At 39.2% G+C, this 26,142-nt stretch overlaps 1 protein-coding gene across 1 annotated transcript in view; it reads right to left on the reverse strand.

The window, feature by feature from the left end:
* The window catches only part of frem2a (FRAS1 related extracellular matrix 2a), a 54,752-nt gene that overhangs the window by 9,299 nt on the left and 19,311 nt on the right, over positions 1–26,142 (reverse strand). Inside the window, 12 exon segments of the mRNA XM_029449010.1 lie at positions 382–685; positions 1,561–1,719; positions 2,095–2,225; positions 3,454–3,636; positions 3,905–4,069; positions 4,425–4,622; positions 5,516–5,725; positions 5,883–6,032; positions 10,889–11,140; positions 12,280–12,405; positions 17,458–17,688; positions 25,369–25,515. Coding sequence (XP_029304870.1) covers positions 382–685; positions 1,561–1,719; positions 2,095–2,225; positions 3,454–3,636; positions 3,905–4,069; positions 4,425–4,622; positions 5,516–5,725; positions 5,883–6,032; positions 10,889–11,140; positions 12,280–12,405; positions 17,458–17,688; positions 25,369–25,515 — 2,256 coding nt within the window.

The raw sequence follows: 26,142 nt of genomic DNA on the forward strand, positions 1-26,142 counted from the left end.
GGTGTTATACTGTAATATATACGGTTAAAAACATTTTTCTCATAACCTCCCTGAACTACTTCTGAGTCAGGTAGTGATTTACACATTACACACTTTTAAATTTTCATTTGAGAAAAGAGTGGGAGCTTATTTCTACTACATTTGAAAGGGAAAGTACATTTAGCTTATAATACTTATGCTCTTTAATCAAGTAACATTTAGAATTATGCAGCTGTGTACAGTAGGTACTGTCCTTTCAAAATCACTATTCCAGAGCATTCATGATGCTTGGAGAACACAGCTCTTTTGGTTCTTGGGGCCAAATCCCTGTTCAAGTCATCCTCCAGAAAACTGGCAACACAAGACATAGAGAGAGACGGACTTTCATTGTTCTGTTCTCACCTTCCTCCTGGCTGACAGTGATGATGGGGCTGCTGAGCTCTAAACCCTCATCCCCATTAGAATTCACAGCTCTAGCAGCACACTGGACCCTTGAGCCTGCCTGGAAGTAGACTGAGTCCAATGTGATCATCTTGGAGGACGTAAAGAAGGTGTCAAAGTCTACCTCCGTCATGGGACTGGTGACGCCATCAGAGCCAGCTGGAGCGCTGATGAGCCAGCGGTAGCGGGTCAAGGTGTTGTTGATGTGCTCGCTGACACAGATAGAACCCGTCTTGTCATAGTCTGGGTATTTTGTGTTGCAAGCCTGAAGGATGGATATGGAGAATAGCAGGAGTGGGTGGGTGGACAGGGACAGCAGAGAGATGGGAAAGATTCAGCAGATGCCAGAGGACAAAAGGAGAAAGAAGTGCAGAATACAAATGAAATACAACTGTTGGCAAGGAAATCCAGATGTTTCAGCGTGTAATGTTTTCTATTCAAGCTTTAAAAATTTTTTTTTTTAATCATTCGAAAGACAGAGGTATGAGATGAAGGGGCAAGCCTTTAAGTGTTTCCATGGATATACTTTTAAACCTGTTGAGACCGTGCCTCCTGATGCAGCACTCAACGTTTCAGTTTTCACAAGACTGCTTCATTTTATCTCCCTGACCACCATGCAGGAAACACACTCACACACACACACACACACACACACACACACACACACACACACACACACACACACACACACACACGCACACACACGCACACACAGAGCAGTCACCTGAGAAGCAACTGACTTAACACATCACGGAAATCCATTTAAGTGTCTCACTGAGTCTACATTCAGGAGTGGAAGTTATTCTCCTGTGGCTGAAAACAGGAAGACTGTGGACTATTAAACTGTGTAAGTGTGTCTTTTAAGGACAGACCTGCCAGATCCGGAAGGACAGCTTAACTGTGGCAGAAGAAAAGTATGAATCCTGAGGGATAACAATGTGCCTTCCTCTCCCAGAGGATGTGGGTCGTGATTATGTCCTGCTAACTCATTATAGAAAAAGCCTGTAGAAGGTCGAGTTACAGTTTCCCGGGTGCAGCGTCAGTATACTGTTTTTGTAGACAAGCAATACAATTCAATACATTTGAAAAGATATCTCTAAAGTCACTTGTGTCCCTGAATATGGTTTTCGCTTGACTCACCGTGACACAGATGACTGGGTAGCCGGCTGGCGGATGGAGGTTGTCTGGTGTCCTGGCAACGTCGTCGTAATGAAGCAGCGACAAAACGTGAGGCAGAGAGGGGAAGGTGACATCAGCCATGCTGTTGGTCTCCTCGATGTAAACTATCACTTTTGTTACCTGTTGCAGAGTAAAGAAGTTTAAGACTTATTGGAACTACTAGCACAGTGTTGCTTTAGGAATCAAGACGTAATGATTTACTATCAAAGTCATCACAGAGCTGGAAGTGTTTACAATCTCAATCTCTGTCTAATTCTTGGCTTCTCTTTTTATCTTTTCTCACATTTCTCTCACTCTGTTTTCTTCTGCAGATAATCTATTATTTATTGTGAAATGTTTTCATCACTCTTTTGGCTGCAACTACAGTAAAACTGCTCCTTTTGTCCGGGCCAGGATACCCAAAACTGGTCTCAGTGGGACTGAGCTGGATAGATATGAGTCAAATCAGAAATTAAAAATAAAAGTGTGATGGTTAGGCAGGAACGCAATCCTAACCTGAGTTTCAGCCACCATGTTTTCATCAGGCGTTAGGTGGAGGGTGAAGGCTTCCCTCATCTCTCGAACGCCATCAAACAGCACCTCCACCTCCACCACATGTTCCTTTTCCCCCTGTTTGAACTCAATGTCTGGGCACACATAAACACACACACACACACACACACACACACACACACACACACACACACACACACACACACACACGCGGACACACACACACGGACACACACGGACATCAGGAAAAGCATTCACTAGACGAAGTATAATGCATCAATGGTTCCGGCAACTCGGGTAATTGCTGTTTAGTAAAATTGTTTTGTGTTGACAAAAACGGACAGGCTTCTCTCTGGGTTCTCTTGCATTTAGTTATTCACAAACAACAACAAATTGAACAACTTAATTCATGTTTATTTGCTTCAGTGGAATATATCACCCAACTAAAAAGCATTGCAGGTTTTTTATTTGCATAACGCCAAAGGTGGTCCATCTTCTAGCGAGGTTAGTAGGAGAGCTTTGCATTAGAAATGTGCTGCACTGAGAAAATATTCTGCCAAATGAGAAATTCAACGCTGTGTTTCAAAACGTCTGGGAACATTTGAACAGTGGGTAGGAAGGTGTGGTTTGAATAGACTGAATATATTCATATAAATATTTAAAACCTTGATTAAGCTAAGAAAGGTTCGCTGCGCTAAAAGCTGAATGGACAGAGAGGACGATTTCACCCTGCTGACAAAGCATGAAGTGTACTGAAATTCAATTAAAAATGACATGACCCTCCACTGGACTATAGCAAGAATTACCTTTCCCCACCTGGGATGAAATTAGAAATCATTGACCCTCGCCAAAATAAATCCCAATGCCCGCTTTCATTAATTCAACACTCCTATAGGGAGCCTTGTTTCAAAACTTCTCTTATTACTCTAGCTGCTGCAAATGCATAACATACATATATCAGAATGATATCTGCAGACCGCAGGCCAGTAAGAACAAAAGGAATGTATCATGTGAGGGTTTTTTTACCACTAGTGGTGCTGTAAAGGTTGTTTCAGGACATGCAATTAACATGTTAAAGGACTACAACAGTAGTTTTTAATGTTCAACTTATTTTCTACAAATCACATTTACTTTTGAAAACCATGCTGGTGATGTTTCAGGTCTTTGGATACATCAATTTCTTCCCTATCAGTTAGTCAACTCAAAAGCATATTACTGTGGCATGGTAATGTTGTTTAATTGCAGCTTGATGTGAGAAGTCTGCACTGGATTAATTGCAAAAAAATCTATTTGGGTTCTTTATTAAAATGCCACAATATAGCTTTAACCATGAGCGACATACGAACTGTGTGTAAGGTTTACCTTGGGACACGGGATAGTAGTCCTCTCCTGAGATAGCTGACCCGTCTTTGGTGTGAACGCGAACCACTGACACTTTTGATGTGTCACCCACTCGTACCACAGGGATCCTCACAGTTGCCACGGCGCCAGCCTCCTTCGGTTCACTAACACTGAACTTGGTTTCCAAAAAACGAATGATGGGTTCTGAGTTGCACAGAAAGGGAGAAAATTATAATAAAATGCTAACACATCGCTGGATTATGGACATAAACCTTTAATTATCACTCCCTTAATTAGAACTGCTGATCACAATTCTAATTTAAAACCATGTGTTTAGGCATTTACCATATGTTTTATATTCATCAGCCTAAACCACTCAACTATTCAGATGAATAAAAAACTTGATCAACTGCTTTTACTTTTATCATACATTTCATTCAAGACCCCCCCCTCCCCTCTGTGTCTCACTTACTGTCAGCTGTGTCCTTTATTTTCACCAGGGTCTCTTTCAGAGCTCCCACTGATGCGCCAAACTGTGAGTTGCTCTTCGGGTTCCCTAAGACCAACCGCAGCTCTTCTACTTCCTCATACAGCGTGTCATCAGCCAGTGACAGAATACATGACTTCTCCGCCTCGCCTAGAGTGCACAGCGAGATGGTGGCGACAGGAAACGTCATGTACAATTTGAGGTGGAAGAAAGGACAGAATACATTTTTAAATAATATTTTAATTTGATTTTTACAGCATAACCCAAATGACCCTTTGCTCAGTTCCTGCAGAGTTTTTGAAGCTTTTTACACGTAGTTTGTAAATAAAGTAAATACAGATAATGACGGCGCAGTAGGTAATGTAGGAACATAGTTAAACTTGCAAACCCTTGCGTCATCTGCAAGACACCGTGAATTTAGCAAAAAAACTTGTGATGAAAAAAACAGATAAATAAAGAAAAGAGAATGAGAGAAAATGATGTACATGTGTGATTAACGAAATACCTGGTAAGAAAGTGATGATAGATGTTTCTGTGTTGGGTCGCTCGTCAAAGTCAGAGGCGACCTGTGCAGAGCCCTGACGGGTGTAACAGCGAACAGTGGATGTGTGTCTGGTGTCACCACTGCGGTACACTGTTGCTGTGATCCGACCATCGCTCTCCTCTCCAGTGTACACCGGCTCACGGAACTGGACCTTTGGCACTGTCAGTAAAAAGGATAGCCCAATCATCTCGTATGAAAAAGCGAGTAATAATGTCTCCCATGCTACCACCCGCTGTAATGTGATTAATTTAACTGACTGGACTAATTTTAAGAAGAAAATAGAATAACAAAGCTGTCACAACAAAAACATTTTCAGAACAGTTGTAAAACTAGGAATAGCCTACACAGCAAAAATAAAAGTGACAAATTAATTGTTGAGTTGTGTTTAGTAAAGCAGCTAAATTGAAGTGTAAAGAAGTCCTTCTGACAGTCTGGGGAAAACAAACAGACAAAAAGACATTAGTTCTTTGTTAGGCTTTCACATCGTTTTTCAATGCTTGAGACAGTTATATTCACTAATAACAATACACTTATATATTCATATAGCACATTTGACACAGAAAGATCCAATTAAACATGCAGATTATACAAAGAAAAACAATAATCTACAGCTCCTAATGACAATGCTAACATGCTCAGCACTTTAGTTTAGTGTCTTAGCATGCTAACATTAGCTAATTAGCACTAAACAGAAAGAACAGCTGAGGCTGATGGGAATATCATAAACCGTAAAACACCAAAGTATTGGACGCAGTAATGGTGCAAAATGAAAAGTCAAAAATCACCAAACTTATGACAATGCATCCTGAAGGGGACATGATTTTTGTACCAATATATCAAGTAGATTTTACAGGATAGATGTCATCAAACTCACTTGGATTCTCCTCCTCAGCACCATGGATGTCCTCACGTAATAATTGTCAAGACATTTCACTAAATCAAAAATAGTGAACCATAACATTCATCCTCTGGGGCCCATAAATATACATGTCTGTTTAACCATCAGAACCGACCAACTGAAGGTGAGAACAGAGGTAAATCAAGTCACTCACAGTCAGACACCGAGTCATTGATGAAGACTGTCGTCTTCCCAGGTTCTCCCAGGATGCCGTTCATTGGCATACGTAGGACGAGGTCAAAGCTCTCAGCCCCCTCCAGCTCTGGCTGTCCCAGGTCATCCAGAATGGTGACCCTGAACATCTGCATGCTGACGCCCGGGGCAAAGTCAAGGTTAAGACTGATGCCCACGTAGTCAATACCGGCTAGAGGAAGAAGAGAGAGTAGGGCGATAGGATCAGAAAAAAATAGAATGATAAGACGTTGAGATGAAGTACAGAATGCAGGCAGGAGTTCTTATTGGTAAATTCAAAAGTTTAAATGAATCAAAAGAAACATTTGACTCTATGAGTGGGAGCTTACCTTCTGCAGAGACGGGCTCGTCCTTGCGCGAGCGGACGGTGGCAGTGGCGGTCTTGGACAGATCGGTCCCTGTCCTCCACACTTTGACCTCCACGTACCCATCACTCTCATCCACATGATACTCAACCTCTCCAAAGTAAAACACTGGAGCTGGAGACAAAGAAAGCAAAAGAGAAACAATTCAATTAGCAGTTTTTGTTTATTATTTTTATATTGATTGACACTTTGGTACCTGACAGATTCTATTTAATGCCTTTCAACCTCACATGAGCCACCTTTGTAGCAGAGTTCATATTTTAAACTTTGTTATTTCAATTTGTGTTTAGTGTTAATGCTACTTGTCTCTTCTCCTTATGTGTGCACCTGTGGTAACATCAGGCCTGTTAGCAGCCACCCGCAGTCTGAAAGGATTCATTAGTAAACCCAGCAGACGGCCACAGAGGTCAAACAGCGACAGCCCATTAGTCTGAAATTTAACTGCAGGGAAGCTTGACCTTTCAACCTTTCCTGGCCTCTCCTCCCACCTCATTACTATTGTTCTGACGGAAACCACTGAGTATTTTCAACAAAAAAAGACCAAGTTAGCACTGAAAAAACAAGGCCTCTATATATGTGTGTGTGTGTGTGGTGTGTCTTTCTCTGAATGTGGTATAGTGCAATGGTGAGACAGAGAGAAAGCAGCACCCTAGGCTGCTCAAAGGTTTGTTTGAACTAGCATTGTTTCCTGAGGCAGCAAAGTGGAGGCAGTCCAATGTGTATTTGACAGCTTCATCTCTCACAAACCCCCCTGTCAAGTCCAAAAAAACAGAAGGAATGAAAGTTCTTCTGTCTCCATTTTTTCCACTCTCTCTCTCACTTGGGCTGCTTTCTTGTATTCTGGCATGTAATCCAAAAATAGATTGTGTATTACCGTTTGTTTGTTCCGCGATCAAACGCTTTAGCAGTCCAGAGATATTTTTTTTCCTGAATATTACTTTACTGGTATATGAACTTTCCTATTTTTAACTGGGCCAGATAACAAAACCTAAGCATAGTGTACATAACTAAGGGAAGGAGAACATTTACTGAAGTTACAGTTCTAAAGATCTGAAGATCTCATACCTTTTCCTCCTATACACTCGGTTTCACCTAACAAATGTTGCAATGGTTTGTAATGCAAATAGAATTTGTGGAACAGTGGAATAAAAGGAAAATTACAGATTGTGTAGGTGGGAAAAACACATGGATAAAAACATCTAACCAAATACTCTGGTAAGCAGTATGGGGGCTGGTAAGTGTTAATATGTTAATGCCTTTATAGCGTAAACATGTCACTTATCTCTAAATACTATGTAAGCAATCTGGCACACATTCCTTGTATGCCCAGAGAGGAAACTTCTGCTTGAGTGCTAATATATACATGCATTCACACATGACCCAACTGTGCCCGGGGACGACACATTCTTGACAACACAAGAGGGAGTTGAGTGATGACTGATGAGTGAGAACTGCATCCTCTCTGCCCTCTGGTTCCATGCCTGTTGTTTAGCACTCTGAAGTGTGTGTGAGGGCTGGGGAAGGTGTAGAGCCAAATTGTGATAATTACTATGTGTGGGTGTTTGTAGCCATTTGTGTGTCACTGCGCCTTTAAATACAGTTTATAGAGCATTCTCAGCTGTCCTCTAAAGACGGGACCCTGTTTTTGGAAGGAGTTGACTAACAAGATCTTGCAAAATTGTTTTTCTTTAAGTTATAAACGTATAATTGCTGCTTAGGATCTGTATGTTTTGCTACATATATTATGTTTATTTTGTCTCATCTTTCACAATTGTTTGTGTTTTATTGTGAAATACTGGACAGTTTTACTTCTTCAAGCCTTTAAAAAACATTCACCATCACTCCTTGGCTTGATTGATTTAAATATAAAACTGCCTGTCACAAGGAGTTTGCAATCAGACACTGCTTCCCTTTTAAGATTCACGAGCCAAAAAGGTTTGGCAAACTAAGATGTGGTGTTAAGTCAACAATTTGCACATCAGCATCTATTGAAACAAGAAACATTTACCAGATGCTGATGTGCAAATTGTTGTGACATTTTTTATTTCTTTCCTTTTTATATTAAATGTTTATGAGTATAAAATAGGAGGCAGAATTAAGGAAAATAAGAGAAAATAAAATAAAATAACTTTTCTATAACAATTTGAGGATATATGGCGGACGTTGGAAGATGGCATGTATGTATAAGAAACACATTTATCATTTCAATATTGAAATGTGTTGCCATATAATGATTATAGGTGAAAAATAATTCCTTTAGTTCTAAGTCTGCTGCAATCTAACTCCTGAAGTGATAACAAAAACACACTTTTTATCTACAGCGAGGGTATAATGTTCAAAAGAGCAATGAGCGAGCGATTCTGCTGCTTTGGCAGTGTGACCAACAGTAAGGCTGCACTAATATTGAAATAAAAGACTGGGTTTCCAAGAAATACTCTAATCTACAAATTTACAAACTCAGCTGTGGCCACATGCACCTGACGGAGAGAAACTGAGTGTCCTCTCTCCTTGGCAGGGTGCAAGGAGATGACAGCGCTCACTTTGAGTCAGAGTGTGCAGCCAAGCGGAGCGCAACACTCAGGGAGACAGGTACTGTAGAGTTTAATCTGATAAAGTACTAAATCTAGGAGACACCCATGGTTTTTTTTTTTTCAGCTAAAGTGTGAGAGAGAGAGAGAGAGAGAGAGAGAGAGAGAGAGAGAGAGAGAGAGAGAGAGAGAGAGAGAGAGGGGTAATGGAGAAATAGATGGAAGGAGAACGGTGGACTGAACTTGACTTTAACCTGGGGGAAGGAAAAATGGGGCAAGAGAGAGCACTAGCAGTCACACTTTTCTCACCATTTACCTTTGATGCAGAATTTGATGTCTACCGCTAACACACACACACACACACACACACACACACAAGAACAGCAGACGCAGACAGCCTTGCACACACACACACACACACACACACACACAAGAACAGCAGACGCACACAAGTAAACACAGAGCGTCGTAACTCTTGTTTTTTCCTTGGCTGTTGGCGGTTGCATTAAAGTGAAGGAGGGTGCAGTTTGACTGCCTGGGTGCAGGTATTAGAGCACTGTCAGACGGTGTATTATCCTCCGGGAGGCTAAAAATGACATATCATCTCTCACTGGAGTTGGGCTTTCACAAACACATTTTCCATTCCTTTGAACTTAGCACCACGACTGAAGTCTTCTGACAATATACTAACAATCAGACAGTGTGTCAAGTTTCTTGTTAACTAGCCCCCAGATGCCTCCATGCACACACACACACACACACACACACACACACACACACACACACACACACACACACACACACACACACATATTCAATTTGGCACAATTGTTTGTATTCCTAAATGAGCTCTCAGTTGTCTGCAGTCTGGCAATGGCATGACAAGTTCTCTCTGACACTATTCTTTCTGATACAAAAACAATTATGTCATAAAAGAGCTACTAAAAAGGAAAACTAAGAGAATAATAGTCTCTGAAAGCAGTTTTCATTTTTCTAAGATGTACAGTAATCTTGACCTGGACATATTCCCTGGCCCACATACTACAAAAATGTGTTTTCAGGCTGAACGTTGACATTTTGACAACCAGATCCTCTATGATGAAAACAGCGTTGTAACCAATATGCCCAACTAAATACAGGCATTTAATATAACTCCTCTCCTTGCTCTGCCTGAAGAACACTTTTTTTCCCCTGTGTTGTTATTTTGGATGGCAGCTAAATGTAGACAGCCATTTCGCACTACAGAATATGACTAATAATATGTTGAATTTCTACATACCAAGGTAAGAGAGCAATAGGAAGGAGGAAAAAATGAATTCAGGGCACAGCCACATTTATACATGTAGAGCATTGCAGCCTAACAAAACATTTACACTCAGTTGGACTAGATGTAGGTCAATCAGATCTTATTTATTTGAGGAAATGTTTTACTCAGAACTCATTTTAAATATTGGTTTACTAGGATTTTACAAACAAAACCAGGGAAATAATTAAAGTTTGCATTTCTATAATTTGATGCCAGATGGGTGGATGAGCCTAAACATCCTGAACGAGAGCTACAGTGTACATGAGGACAGAAAAAGACTTCCATGCCACTATCTATAAAGCCTTGATGCAAAGTCAACCCCTTCTTTTACATTGCAGGAATTCAGCCCAAATGTAATACACCAGTACTCCCTTTTACTGTAACAATGGAAGTTAACAAAACACCTGGAGCAGAGACATTCAATCTTTCTTACTCCATTAAGTAAATCAATGCACAATAGTGAAATGGTGGAGAACGCCTGTAGATTAAAATAAGTATTTCCCAGCAGGCTTGTCCCTCCCCAAATAAAACTTCTACTCATTTCTCTGCCAGTTGTAAGATATAATTGACTTTGTCCATACGCTGTTGTAACATGATGAAAACAGACCAGCGACATGTCTACATAATGTAGTCCCAATGGACTCCTGCGTGAATCTCAACATTAATTAGAAGTTGAATCTGAACGACAAGCAAGACAGGAGTTTGATTCCATGTGTCTGCTGCGGGTGAAGAGTGTATGTCAGGGTGTTTCCAACATGCCTCGACAGCCTGCCAGTCTGTAAACAAGCTTAATTAAGCAAACTTCTGTGATATAAAAAGCTCTAATGGCAATTTCCCGGAGCTTATTGCACAGTAGACATCCACACACTATGTTTACATGCTCCTGTACGTGTTCATTTGCATGTGTTGTTTTTCTTTAAAACCCTACTCATACGCACAACAAACGGAAATACATTGAATCTTCTCTCGCCTCTCCTTTTCCAAAGTTCATCACAATTTTACATCAGTGTGAATTGGGTACATCTCATTTAATGGGAAATTGTATAACGTGAGAATTTCTTTATATACTGATTATAGCTTGCATAGAAAGATAATTGTGAACTAGAAACATGGGGGACAGCGTCAGCATGCCTTACCATCATCCATGTCTTCCAAGATGTGGACTTTAGTGGTGGGGTAGTGCATTCCCAGACGCCCCCCGACAGGCATCGACAGAGTGACGTTGAAGTTCTCTTCTCCCTCGTACAGAGAGTCGTCGATAATAACCACGCGACACTCCTTCTCCCTCTCACCCTTGTCGAAGCGAAGGACGCTGCCGTGCTCCTCGGGGCGGGAGATGAAGTCCGAGTAAGACAGGACGGTGGTGGGAATCGTCCCTGAGGCCGAACCTTCAGAGGGACCAGCAAAAGGACAGGTGACCATGACAGGAGTTTAGAAAGAAATTGAAAGATATTCCACATTAGTGCTAGGCTTCAGATATTTGTTGTTCCTATAATGGATCCACTGCATTCGAAGTAGTAATTATCATATGTATTCATATTTTATTGAGCTCATTAGACTAACAAACAAACATGAATAATGTAATAGATACATTTTACCTTTCAGCTTCATAACATTCACACTGTAGCTATTATGGCTTGTGAAGGTTTGACATTTAATTGCAGCCCATCATGTCAGTCAGTGTATTTGTTGTAATAATAATAATAATACATTATATTTGTATAGCGCTTTTCTAGAAACTCAAAGACGCTTGAATGCTAGAACACAATGGGAACAGACCAACAGGTTTTCTAAAAATCAAAACACAATACTCTTAATGTTATTAATAATAACAACAATAGTACCTTCATTATCCCTATTGTCATGGGATTACATTTCATGAGGAGAACAGTCTAACAGCTGTACCTTTTCATACACTGTCACATACACCAATGAAAATAAGAAATTGCAAATAAGTCATTTAAAGCAATTAAAATAATCACAACGAGAGTGAATCTGTTGTGGAGGTTGTATGAAAGCATTTTATTGATTTGAATAAACTACAAAAAAAACCCAGCTCACAGTTTATTATAATACTACTGAGCTTATTCTGCTACTTTAATTTTTTTATATGTGGGTTGAGCTGCATCTCTTTCAGTGCGTCGGCCGTGTTGTAAACAGATTTCATAGCATCACAATAAAAACAATATGGATACCAGATTTAAAGGCACAATCTGTGATGCAAGTGTCTCAAATTGACTGTTTTTTAAATGTCTATAATATCCTTAAACAACAAATTAATTTAAGTTATTAGAGTTGTTTGATGCTGTTATGATAAAATAAAATACATTTAATAATGTTTCATCTATATCTTGTATGTATACATGTATGTGAATACAGGATATGTGGTCAAAAATGCATTATTGAGCCTTGAATAATACACATTTAACATGTAATGTGATCAGTGTGACCAGCAAGCCGACATACAGGTGAGCTACACTACAAAAGGTAAAAGGGTTAGATGAGGTGAAAAAAGGCAAGTTTATACCCTGCTGTGTGTAGCAGACCACCATGAGCTCCTGGCTGATGTCTCCACTGCGGTGTACTGGGATGAAAAGCTCTCCAATATCTTCCTCCACTGAGTGGATCTGTGCAGGGAAGAACACAGTCGACTCTGTTTGAAGGAGAAAAGAGAACGAGTGGAGGGAGTCAGAGGAAAGAAGAAAAAGGGTAATGATATGTATAACAATCTGCAAAATATCCACAGTACATTAGGCCATCAATACTGATAGAGGCTTTTGTTCTGGTTCTGCATTAGTGAGCCGCAGCTGACATTTTTTTTTATTCAGATCTATTGCAGTGGTGGTCCTGCGGTGTGCTTATTCATATTCAAAAATAACTCTCCATCACGGTTTTCGGTTTGATGCAACCAGAGGTGCTCTTCAAAGAGACCCCTCTGGAAGTTTTTCTCACTGCCTGGTGTGTCGCAGACAATTATACATGCAAGCCTCTCAGTCCATCCCACAGAGGGGAATCAGCTGGGAGTTTTGACACATGGACTTCTATATACACAGAGGGGTCAGCGAAACCATCTTTCTCATTGTTTTTCTCTCGTTCTCAACGACACTCTCTGAGCGGACTTTGTGATTCAGAGAGAGAATTAGAGCCAGTGAAAGCATCATCTATCAAAGCAAAGAACTTACTTTCATTATAGAAAGTTGGAGTTATTTTCCACAGACGCACAGGGACCAATAAAAATACTATCAGAGTGGACTGAGCTTCAGCTTTTCCCACATCTTCCACTCTGTTCCCCCTCCCCCATCCCTCTTTGAGCGTGTGAACGAATGAACGATGGGGGCTTTAAGCCACTTGTGGCTTTCTTGTACAACAAACACTTGCATTAAAATGGCAAAGCGCTGGAGTGCGAAAAATCTGCAAAAATAAACAGATTTGGATGTTTGGTTCAAGACCCAGCGTAAAAAGAGATCAACACCTGAGATTACTCTTTGGGATGAAGTCATCAACATAAGACAATTTTACACACTGCAGGGGGTCAAACATGTCTCTTCTCTTACGATAACTCTCCCTGAATCGTTCTCTCTCCTCTCTATCTTCTCCTCTCTCCTCCCTTTCTCCTTTCTGTCACTGCCCACAATCTGTCACTCCCCAGGGGGTACAGGGACTCATAGCAGGGGATTGGGGTCTACTGCTTACCTATCACACACACACACACACACCGCTATAGACTGATTTTCTCTCTCTCTCTCTCTCTCTCTCTCTCTCTCTCTCTCTCTCTCTCTCTCTCTCTCTCTCTCCACACATACTGTTGACTGCACACCTCCTCTCCTCACAGTCCTTTTACCTCACACTTCGCTATTCTAGTGCCTCTAAATTCACCCGAGAATTACAAAAGCAAATTTTTAGCCAAGTGGGTCAAGTTCACCTCCTAGAGGAAAAAAAACAGTCGTTTTAAAACATTCATGGGTAGAAAAAACAGAGGGTGTTAAAATAGTGAACACTTCCCCCTGATCTTGCTATTGTCTTGCCAATTTTTCTTAAATTTCTATGCCTAGAACTTTTCCATTATTGATCGTTTCATAGTTAATAATTTCTTTCACAGCAAACACAGCAAACACACAACGTGCAGCCCCTCGTTTAATGTGTATATTAGTCAGATTGTACATCCTAAGTGAGACGAAGCGCTCATAATTACTCAAGAATGTGCTTGACTGCAGCTGGCCTTGCAATATCAGACAAAAAATGATGAAAATGCAAAAAACAGTTTTTCATCATTTAGTTGAATGACCTTGTTGCAAAATGTACCAGAGTAAGCTCTACTGATATATAGTGTTCCTGCTGTAAAGGAAGCAAGAAAGATATAACCGACTTTAGCAAGATGCTGGTGCTGCTTGCAGCAAACAGTCAAACAGCAGGCTGCCTGCCACCTTCATCTTCAGTCAGCACTGTGCATGGATTATATATGAAGAAAGTAACAAAGTTTTGCAGGAGGAAAGATATGCTATCACACCCTGTAATTAAACCGAGTTTGTGTCTGCTGCAGCACTGAAAGTGGGGTCACCACAGGCAATTGGGCTACAGGACCAGCCCACTCCTCGTTATTAATTAAAGTAGCATCAGGCTAATACAGAGGGGGGTTAAGGATACCCATTCTTACAACTAAAGCAAAAAGAAAACAATACAACAACAAAAAAGCTCCAGGCATTTGTGCAGACAAACAGAGACTGTCCGTGCTGTTCCAACAAATTCAGCTTGTTACGCTCTCCTTAATTCTGGAACACTTTTGGTTAAAGCTTAGCGATCCTCTCGGCTTCTCTAAAGCTATTAGCCTAGCTGACATATGCTCTGGGGAGGGGATCTCCAGGCTAACATGAAGACCAGACAAAGCCAGTTTTCATCATTAGAGAAAGAAGCTGGAGTACAGCTAACGCCACAGGCATAGCTAAAGCTTCACTGGCCCATTAGAGTACAGAGTGGCACATCTCTGTCACATTAGACAATCCCCAGAGATGACAGAAAACAAACCAGCCCCTGCCCTCCACACACACCATAATTAACCCACAGGGGAGAATAGATGGAGTGGAGGAGGGAGAATGTGAGAGGGAGAAAGAGAGAGATAACGACATGGTGAAAGAGCGAGAACGATAAGACAAATGAAAGAGAGAGAGAGAGAGGGATGAGAGCAGCTGTTGTGCGTTACTATAATGGAAGCTTCAGTGTTTCCATCTTTGTTGCACAACTATAATTATTTAAAAGGTGTTTCGAGAAGGGGAGCAATGCATACAAAAAACTGAATGTAAAAGCTGCAGAAGCGTAAATCTGGTCTTGAGGGAGCAGAGCAGCCAGTTTGTCGCACTACTCAATATTCCATTAACATTTCAATTTGCAGGCAAAGACACAAAGACGGAGCAGAGTGAAAATGGCAGATTACAAAGTAAAACAAAAAACTGAAGTTTTATGTGTGTGTGCCTGAGACGCTTTCTGTACTTAACCATTAAGGTCTGACCAATGTCCACAGCTAAACAGCAATATCAAATGTGGCTAGCAGCCTTTGATTTGGCCTGATGGGAATGGACATATAAATAAACAAGTAGGCCTACTGCTTTTTATGTATCATTGGGTTTTAGGAATAAGCATTGTACTCAGTATTTTCGGTGAGTGTGAAAACAGAACACACTCATCGTCCCAACAACAAATATCCACTGGCTGTCATGTCTTATTTCTCCTCCTTCAAAACAGATCTGACACGACTCTATATCTACAGTAGATAGTGTTTATGTTGACAAATCTCCATTCTGTGTGTGCCAAGTTAACTTCACACAACAAATGTGATATACACTAAAGGATTGTGTATTTTTCATTGCTTTGTAACAGGAATACTTGAGTGGCGGTTGGGATTTTATGTGGTGTGCATTATAAATGTCACCGTGTCTGTTATATTTGTCTGGTCAGGTGCACAAAGCGAACACCTCTGGTTCTGGATATACTCAATTAACTTGTATTTCCAATCCTACTGTCTGTCCGTATAGGCAATTAAAGTTTGATTTGTATTGTATGGATATCACATGGAATAGGGACGCTACACTGACAATTCTTTATAATCTGTTTGTTTGAGTTTCATATATGAACCTAATACAGAAACTCGGCATCCCTGTATATATACTATATGTATATATACAGTATATATATAAACAGTATATATATATATATATATATACACTGTATATATACACATATAGTATATATACAGTATATATATATATATATATATATATATATATATACTGTATATATACTATATATATATACTGTATATATACATATAGTATATACAGTATATATATACTATATGTATATATACAGTATATATATATATATATACTGTATATATACTATATGTATATATACAGTATATATATATACTGTGTAAATATATACACACAGTATATATACATACATTATATATACATACAGTATATATACTATATATATATACTGTATATATACATATAGTATATACAGTATATATATACTATATGTATATATACAGTATATATATATATATACTGTATATATACTATATGTATATATACAGTATATATATATACTGTGTAAATATATACACACAGTATATATACATACATTATATATACATACAGTATATATATATATATATATATACTGTATATATACTATATGTATATATACAGTATATATACATATAGTATATATACACAGTATATATATAGATATGTATGTATATATACAGTATATATATATATTATATATATATATATATATATATATATATAATGTATGTATATATACAGTATATATATATACAGTATATATATATATATATATACTGTATATATACATACATTATATATATATATATATACTGTGTATATATATATATACACAGTATATATATATATATATATATATATATACTGTATATATACATACATTATATATATATATATATATATATATATATAATGTATGTATATATACAGTATATATATATACAGTATATATATATATATATACTGTATATATACATACATTATATATATATATATATACTGTGTATATATATATATATATACACAGTATATATATATATATATATATAATGTATGTATATATACAGTATATATATATATATATATACAGTATATACTATATATATATCATATATAGTATATATACTATATGTATAAGTATATATATATATATATACTGTATATCTACTACTAGATATACAGTATATATACATATAGTATATACACAGTATATATATATATAATGTATGTATATATATACACAGTATATATATACATACATTATATATACATACATTATATATATATACTGTGTATATATTGAATGCTGCCAACACTTATATTCTGCTTCTATATTCAGTATCTAAAAATTGTAACTTCCAGGATAGAAAAAAACTCTGAGAGTATTCAGAATAAATGTGCAAAAATGAATAAATGCATTTCAGCTTTTATAGTCTATTGCAATTTAAATGTAGAGAAAAATACCTCCATAATATTGTCAGCATAAAAAAATATTCAATGGTCTGAATCTAAAAGTATCTGTGTGTGTGTGTGTGTGTGTGTGTGTGTGTGTGTGTGTGTGTGTGTGTGTGTGTGTGTGTGTGTGTGTGTGCTGATCGCAGCATATATAAAAGACTGACCGTCACTAGGATCCAGGATCTCAACTGTTGCTGTGGCAGGGAACTCCATCACCCCCATCACCGGCTCCGATAGCAAAATCTGGAAGGTCTCCACCTGCTCATACTTCCCATCAGTCAGTATTCGGACTCGCCACGTGGCTCTGGTCTGTCCCGGGTTGAACTGGACCTGCCTCTGGGACTTGCCCTTGAAATCCTCGTCCTTCTTCGCACTACCATCCTGGGTGCCAATGCCTGAAAGACACAGAGAGTGATAGTGTAAAAAAAAAAGGAAAAGGAACGGAGAGCAGGCCAGATAGATAAAAGAAGACAGTCAGAAAGAAGTGAAGACAAAACAAAGAAAGCGACCATTAAAGGGTGACAGTGAGAAGAGAGAAACAGATGAAAAACAGATTAGATATTCACACTCTTTAATGTTGTTCAGAGAGTGGTGTGAAAAAGAGCGTTGCGTCTATTTTTCTTCCCTGATCACTTAAAGAGCCTCAGGAAATGTGTGAAATGAATTTGTGACTGAAGCGTTTAAATAAGTATATTCCACCTTACTGAGATATATTAGCTACCATGATGGTTAGGTATGCATGCAAGTGTGTATGTGTGTCTCTTTCTCCTCTTTGAATGTCTCTTATTTCATTTATAATAGGGCTTTCATGCGAATCCACTTTACAACGATCCATCTAACATTCATGCTCATCAATACACCTTCTTCAAAGTAGTGGAGCTTACTTGTTCCACTGGGTTTCACATCAAACGCACATCAAGGAAACCCAGGTGGCAGAAGCCATACAATAATGTATTACATTTGGAAATGAGATGTTCCCATTCCTTTGTCTACATTCACAGGGCCTCACGAGAACAAGGTGTGCAGAGCCATGCCAGGCTGATGCATGCGACTGTACATACAAAAGGATTTGTTTTCCTTTTTCAGATACAAAAAAAAAAAAAAAAGAAGGTGACAAACACATGCAGATGAGACTAGACACATTAGCTCATATACACAAGCTGAGCGGTGAGTATTATATGCAAAAATATAGCAGAAAATAATCATACACATACAGGTATACACACTTTTATACAGTCATTCATGTTACTATACCGGTGAGGACTTTCAGTAATTATGTTCAATCACAAACCTCTAATATGAGAAGAGATTTCTGAATGCTGTACTCTCATATTTGATATGATCTGTAGCCAGCAGCACATAAGAAATATAACAACCTCATTCACTTTATGAGGCTGTTATCTTTCAACTCTCTTTGCTCCTCTGCTCTTTCTCAAGAAGACACACTAACAACGCTGCTATTGCTCAACACAGCAAGAAATCTTAGAGATGATTTACGGCGGTTCAGTTGCTGAGTGGACCAGCTTAACCTGGGGCACGTTTTATGAGGTGCATCAAACCTTTGAATGAACAGTTTATCATGAAGTAGCTACATTCTTAATCAAATATGATTAAATGTAACAGTATGAAGCATCAGAGACTACAGAGACAATGCCACCAATACTGTACATGGCTAAGCTTCAGCCCTGTTTCTCTACTAGAATAAAACTAATAATAAAGTTAAAGAAGTTTCGACTTACATCCAAGTTCTGATTCAAAGAAGTCATCCTCTGGAGAGCATAGATGTGCACAAGTACATTTCATAGCAATCTGCTATTGGATTTTTTATATTTCTCTTGCAGGAATGTAAACTTCAGCAGAAAGCAGGGTCACATAGGGGAACAAAAAGAAAGACCAAGACTGACTATCGACAGCAACTTTCATGGCCATTTGTTGAGACACTGTTTAGATATCTCGCTGTGGACAAGAGTTTGGCTCGAACAAACAGACTAACTTTGAACCTATAAACTGTAGATCTCAACTTCATAATTGCTGGATATGATCTTTACAGTTTCATTCCTGGTTGATTCAGTGACGCCTGACATACACATTCAAATAATACAGATCCCAGAATTGAACATGACGTGCGTATTGACCACTCTCGGCAGCAAACTCGTCTTGAGCATCCGCTCGGCATCAGACATGCAACAAGTGCATCTGTTTTAAACAAAGAACGAACTGAGAGAATTCACTTTTAATAACGGACTCTGCCACGAACAATGAAGACTGCTCTGCAGTATAGGGAGGAAACTACAGACGACTCGAAAAGTGTCCTCATAGTCATAACAGAAGATTTCTTTATATCTTATCTTTCTTATACTTCTATCCTGATGATCAATTGATCCACATCAAAGAGCACACACAAACACAAAAAGAGTGCGTACAAGAACAAGGGGTGCTGATCCTAAAAGGGTGGAGCCTCATTCAGCCATGTTTGCTGGACTCCCCGTGGGGAAGGGACACGCATTGCCTGGGGTTGCACTGGGGTTCCTTCACAGCAGGTGGAGGTACTTCCACCCAAGGGCTTTTGATCTCTAGGATGCTATTCCTCAACACAGTCCCTTGTGTTGTGTCTCCATAATACACACGCACAGACACACGCACACGCACACACACACACACACACACACAAACACACACATTCTGTTTATAGCTGCAAACTTTATTTTCTTTTGCTCTGTGTTGTACTGCAACAAGCTGAGTTTGTATGAATGTAAATGATACAATCCATCAGGAAATGTAGGATTAGCAAGTAAATTATACAATAAAGGTCATTTCACATCAAAGCAGCTGAGGTGGACGTCTGGAGAAAAGAGGTTCAGGGGGACAACGCTTTCTATTCTCGTATGAAATTGTCTCTCCGTCCACCCTGGTTGCCAAAGATAATGAGGAATACATCCCACAGGAGATGATTAAGCTGGGAAATGTAAACCTTGTTAAACAATCCTCCATTAATATCTCAGAGGAAGGACAGCGCAGAAAAGGGCCAAAAAACTGCATTCAAGGAGTGAGATTTGACTTATGCAAGGAATAAAAAAAGAAGAATGAGAATTCAATTCCATCTTGTTTCCCCATGGGGTTCCTCAAAACACTCAAAGAAGATAGGAAGAAGAGAGGACAGGACAGGAAAGGAAAGAGGATGAGGACTTTGAGTGTGGAGGGTGGAGGGTTTCTTGAAGGGAACAGAGCAAGAAGATGTGACAAATCAAAGAGACGAACCAATAGAAATACACTGCAATGTCTAAAAACCACAGACAAGAACTCACACGAGGAAGTGGGAACATAAATGACAGAGCAAGAACAGACAGCGAACAAGTGCTGCGCTGGAGTGAGAAAGACAGGAGAGAAGAAGGTAGATATAAGATGAATGACAAAGGGAGAGTGGGAGGAAGAAGAATATAAAACAGCCTATGGCATAGACCCTGAGCTGTAAGGCAGAAAGGGAGGAGGAATAGGTGACATGGTGTCTTTGATGAGGAAAAGCAGGTTAGAAGCAAAACAACCAAATGCTCTCCGCGGTGGGATGAGGTGAAGAGAGATTAGGGATGAAAAGGAAAGAAGGTAAATCGGTGGGACGGTGTCACAGGAGACAAAGTCAAAGGACACAGCGGGTAATGGTGAAGGCACACCCCCATGACAAATGAAGCTGACGGTTGGCATGTTAAGTGACAGTGAGGTGTAAGATGGAAAACAGTGGTAGGAGACTCCAATCTGATCCCCGTGCTCTTGTCCAGTCCGTTGAACTTTGATCATATCTCTGCTTTCGTCCTTCACTGATCCTCTCCGTACATCCTGTTGTGATGGAAGCATGTGTAACGGCTCTCCTCCACCTTTGCCTGGCACAACGTAACAGCTTTCATCAGCTAACCTTTGTGCAACTAAGGGAGCAAGCTTCTGACAACATCGCTGGGTTTTTCCCCCCCTGCTTTTCGTATCCCTGATACTACTGTTCATCCATCGTCTACCTTTGCCTGGAATTTCTACAGTATGTACCTTTTAAATTTTTTCCTTTCCTTTCCTTTCCTTTCCTTTCCTTGTTTTTCATTTATATTTATATTTACAGGATTTTAATTATATTTTAATTTACAGCTCTGGTTTTGTAGTGAGCTTATGATCTTTGTGACTACCCTCCCATGTCCCCGATTAGCACACTTCACACAAACTTGCTCATAAATTGAGAAAGTGTTATTCATAATGGATTTGCTACGGATTCAGCACATAGGGTTTGAAATGAAACAATGGTTCTGAAGTTAAACTGCTGACTTTAAGCTTTGAGCTTGTTTGAGGGTGTTCATGACCATATTGGCTGTATAAACGTGTAGCCATCTTTACAGCTGAAACTATTTAGTAGATTTAGACAGTTCGTAAATCAACAAGAAAATGTATTGACAATTGTTAATTAATTAATTGTTAGTCATCTTTTAAGCAAAAATGCCAAACATTCGCTGTCTCTGGCTTCTAGATTTGATGATTTTCGAGGTTTTATAAAATTGTAAATTAAATATCTTGCCGTATCTAAATATCTAACAAAACAAACAACTGAATTATGCCATCTCATTCTATGGGAAATTGTGATGGCAATTTTTTACTATTTTATGACATTGATCGAACAACTTTCAGACAGTGTGACAGGATGCTTAAAATACTACCAAGACAACCAAGGAGGTTTTCTGGTTCCTATGCTGTTTATCTGATGTGGGTGTATAACAACCCTTAAATAAAGCTGACAGTTGACGACCATCAGCAGTAGAGTTATTATTGGGCCCAATAGATCAGGCCCAACCCCGCATGAACCCGAATAGTTTTTTGTTGAACCTGAGCCCGATTAAAAAGCAGAATCTTTACTGTAAAAATAAACAATATTTAAAACATTGTTATATCAGCAGCTAAAGTGAACTAAAGTGAGTAACAGGCGTTTGTGACACGATCTCCAACGTGCGCCTACAAAAAAAGGCCAAAAACAAATGCCATTGCCATATATATTAAATAGAGATTGTAGAAAGAACAACATAGAGACATTTGCGTGAACCCCGACCTGATTCAAGCCCAAAGGAATTTTGAGAAACGAACCCGAGCTCTAATCAGTAGTATGTGTGAGCTAACTGACAATCAACGAAATCAAGGCAAAATTAGACAGCTTGTGAAGAGCCCATTCTAGCACATCTTTCACGCACACGTCAAAAATGATGCACTGTGGCGAGAAGAAAACAGTAAAACCATCAAGACTCGAGCCAAACACATGAAGGCTAAATTAGCAAAAAGAAACCCAAAGAGAGCCTCAACAACACTGACTCCAAATGAGATATTTTCTTAACAGCGACACAAACGGCACCTACAATCAATCAAGGGCACAATTACCCATTACAGTGGCGGTATTGGATGATATTGGATTGCATTGTATGGTGTTCCTGCTATTTTGTCCACCTATGTCACCACTCTGTTATTGGTTCATTTGCTCCATTGTTCTGTTCACCAGCGCAGCAAATTGAAATCTATGAAAGTTATTAGAGTTCGATCACTTTCTGTTTCTCATTCTGTGTTGCCCTACACTAGATTGTATTTCATCATCTGTGCGTGAACAGGTCCACACAGGGCATATAGACAGTGAAATACATAGAGATACATGCAAGCATACATACACATAGTTGTCAGTGTGACTTTGGTGGGTAAGCGTATGCCACTTTTTGGTTAAGGTTACAAGTAAACATCCTCTCTCTTTAATTTCTCCCTTCAAGCCAGGCACTTATGCATAAATATGTCTCAGCTCAACATGTTGTAGCTAGCAAAGCACTTTCACACTGATGCATTTCTGCACCGTATCTACTAGTTCACTAGTTTATTCAAAAGAAGGTCTTGAAAATTAATGTGTGTGCATGTGTTGTCGGAGATAACAAGGAGCTCACACACCAACTGTGCAAAGAGATGAGAGTCAGAATGCAAGCTTTCATGTGTGTCCAAGAGATACACTCAAAACCTTCCAGAGAGGAACCACATACATTATACACACACACACACACACACACACACACACACACACACACACACACACACACACACACACACACACACACACACACAGGTAGATAAGTCTTAAAGCTTACATAAACTGCAACACTGTGATGCTACCTGACCCAATGATTAAAAGGGATCAGAATGATGATGAGAAGTGAGAGAGAGTAAAAGCCGCTTACAGCTGCGTCTCGCAGAGTGACTGAGCTGCAGCGTGGCAAAGTCAGGGCTAAGAGGAGCATTCCGGGACAACGCCATCATCATCCTTTTAACCTTTGAATCTGCGCAAACACTCTGACATAAGCACAAAAACATGCTAGGCTATTATTTCCAACATAAAATCACCTCCATCTGCTGGTCAAAAAGCTTATTAAAAAGTCTGGCATCCATGTGTGTGTAGCTGGCTGGATTGGAGATTTGAGCTGCACAGAGCTAGCAGTGTGTTCTCTGTGTTTTGTACAGTGATGAGTGCTGCAGCTGGCATGATGCTCGCTTTATTTTTAAGTTTGCTGATGACTCACTTATTGTTCTGACAATGTCTCATTCATTTTGCATTCTAATATGACTAAGGGTAGTATGTAATACGCTACCTAAGGCAGATGAACAACTTGGTGAGCTGAATTTTAAGAGCAAAACCGATCTTAAAAGGGACAAAATGAAACAGAAGCTTTGTTTCTTCTCAGAAAATGGACAATTTTTTTCAAAAACTAGACCCAAACAATGTGAACAATAGTTACCTTTTTAAGTGAAACTGTCACTTTGTATTTGGTCTGATCTTAATTTAATTTAAATCTGTCCCCACTGCAGTTTAGGGCCCTGAATCATCAAACCCACCTACATAAAACTACGATCGATTGATGCCTCGACTCGCTCCGCCTACCGTCTATTGTCATAAATTGTGCTACACACTACAAAACGCAGTTGTGAAGACTACAACCAACAACTAGCTGGTGCATGAGAGAAAATAAAATGTACAGTGCCAGTAAAACTGTGAGGCGGCAGTTAGTCATACACCGCTATCTGTCAACTCGTGCGTCAGAGCCCTTAGAAACCACCAAGTGAAACTCATGTAACAGATCAATATTCATTCATATCTACAGCTTTGCTTTACATGGAGACAAGGAGACGAGGGAGTGAAAGTTACGTTAATGATGTTTTTTATCAATGACTTGATCTAACCTCAGTAATCTCAACGCTATTTATGCTCGCAGTTTTTTTGTGGATTTTGTTGATTCCACGGTGTCGTATTGCTTTTTGACACTGATTCCTTTTGATGCCTGTTTCATGTCCTCACTATGACAAATCACTTTCCTATCTGAAACAAATACACCAAGGAAAAAGGACCTGTTGGATTGAAACAGTCTTTTAGCAAAAATAATTTCCATGACATTGTTTTCTTGTATGGGCTGGTAAAAACAAAGAGTCACATCTGTGCACAGGGCACCACACTGACCTTAGAGCTATCTCATCGAGCCTCCTCAAACTCATAAATAAAATAAAAAATGTTTGCAAGTGGCCCAAGGCCAAACGAAATAGAGGACTTAGAGGATAAATCTGGTTACAGTGTGTGTTGAAAGGAGAAGTTGCAATTGCTTTTTAGCTCATATAGTCGGATATTACGTTTGGTCTGTATGTGTGTATTGTAGAGCAGCAGTCCAGGTGAATGATGGGTACATAAAACTCTGCAGTGAAGCAAATGACAAAATTGTGTACACTTGTCATCTGCACACTTTTACTTGTATGCTTGTTACACACAGAAAGAGCAACACAGAGCCAACACAAACCTGATGTCAACAGTAATGCAAAGTACTGGATGTTTAAATGAATGCTACAGAAAAGAAAACAGTAAGAGATTGTCAATCTGATATTTCAGTCTGGACCAAAGTGGTGAACCGATTGACCGACAGACAGACAGACAGACATCCCAAGAGCCAACCCATTTGCTTGCCTAAAAACAAAAACAGCATGTCCTCTTGGATCCGAGAGTAGGAGAGCGAGAGAGAGACAGGAAGAAAAAAGAGACTAACCAATGAAAGATGTCTCTCCCAGGTATCCTCTCCTCCTGAGCACCACCTCCAGGAACTTGTCTTCCTCGTCTACCACGTAGTACTCTTTCTCCAGGGAGATCCAGGCCCAGTCCAGACGGAACTTCTGTCCTTTGAGTTTGTTCCCACCTGGACAAAGTACATAAGAACATAAATAAATATTGTTACTCCTGATTGTAAACTTTCTAAAGCTTTTTCTCTTTTTGTTAATGTTTCTTTCAAACAAAACGCTCAAACTTACCTGAATTGTGTGAACACACTGTCTCTGTGGAAATAATATATGTATGTAATGTAGGAAATAATATTAATAAAGAGGAAACTATGAGGTGGAAACGATGTGACCAAAGGGGGCAATTACTGTAAAACTGTAATGAAGAAGTGTTTTAATTATTTCAATGTGCAGTATGTTCCCAACACATCACCTGCAGAATATTTATAGATTCATAAAAAAAGAACACCACACAATATTAAATCTTTCTAAATCTAACAGCTAATCTTTTTCACATGCTCTACGATTATATTCAAATTTCCCTTTATTGAACTGTATTTTCTTCTCAATTAATGCACATGATCCTAAGGATTTGATGCATGCTAGCCAATCAATGTTGGTAAGGAGGTGTTTTGCAGAGTAAATGGCTAATAGAACTACTCAAAAGCTGCCACTTGGAAGGATGCTTCTTTGTGTGGCTAATTTACCCACCTGCAGGGGGAAAAGACTGAGTTCTGCGACAATGAAAGGAAATAATGAGATAGCGT

The sequence above is a fragment of the Cottoperca gobio genome, chromosome 14 (assembly GCF_900634415.1).
Source record: "Cottoperca gobio chromosome 14, fCotGob3.1, whole genome shotgun sequence".
Lineage (NCBI taxonomy): Eukaryota > Metazoa > Chordata > Actinopteri > Perciformes > Bovichtidae > Cottoperca > Cottoperca gobio.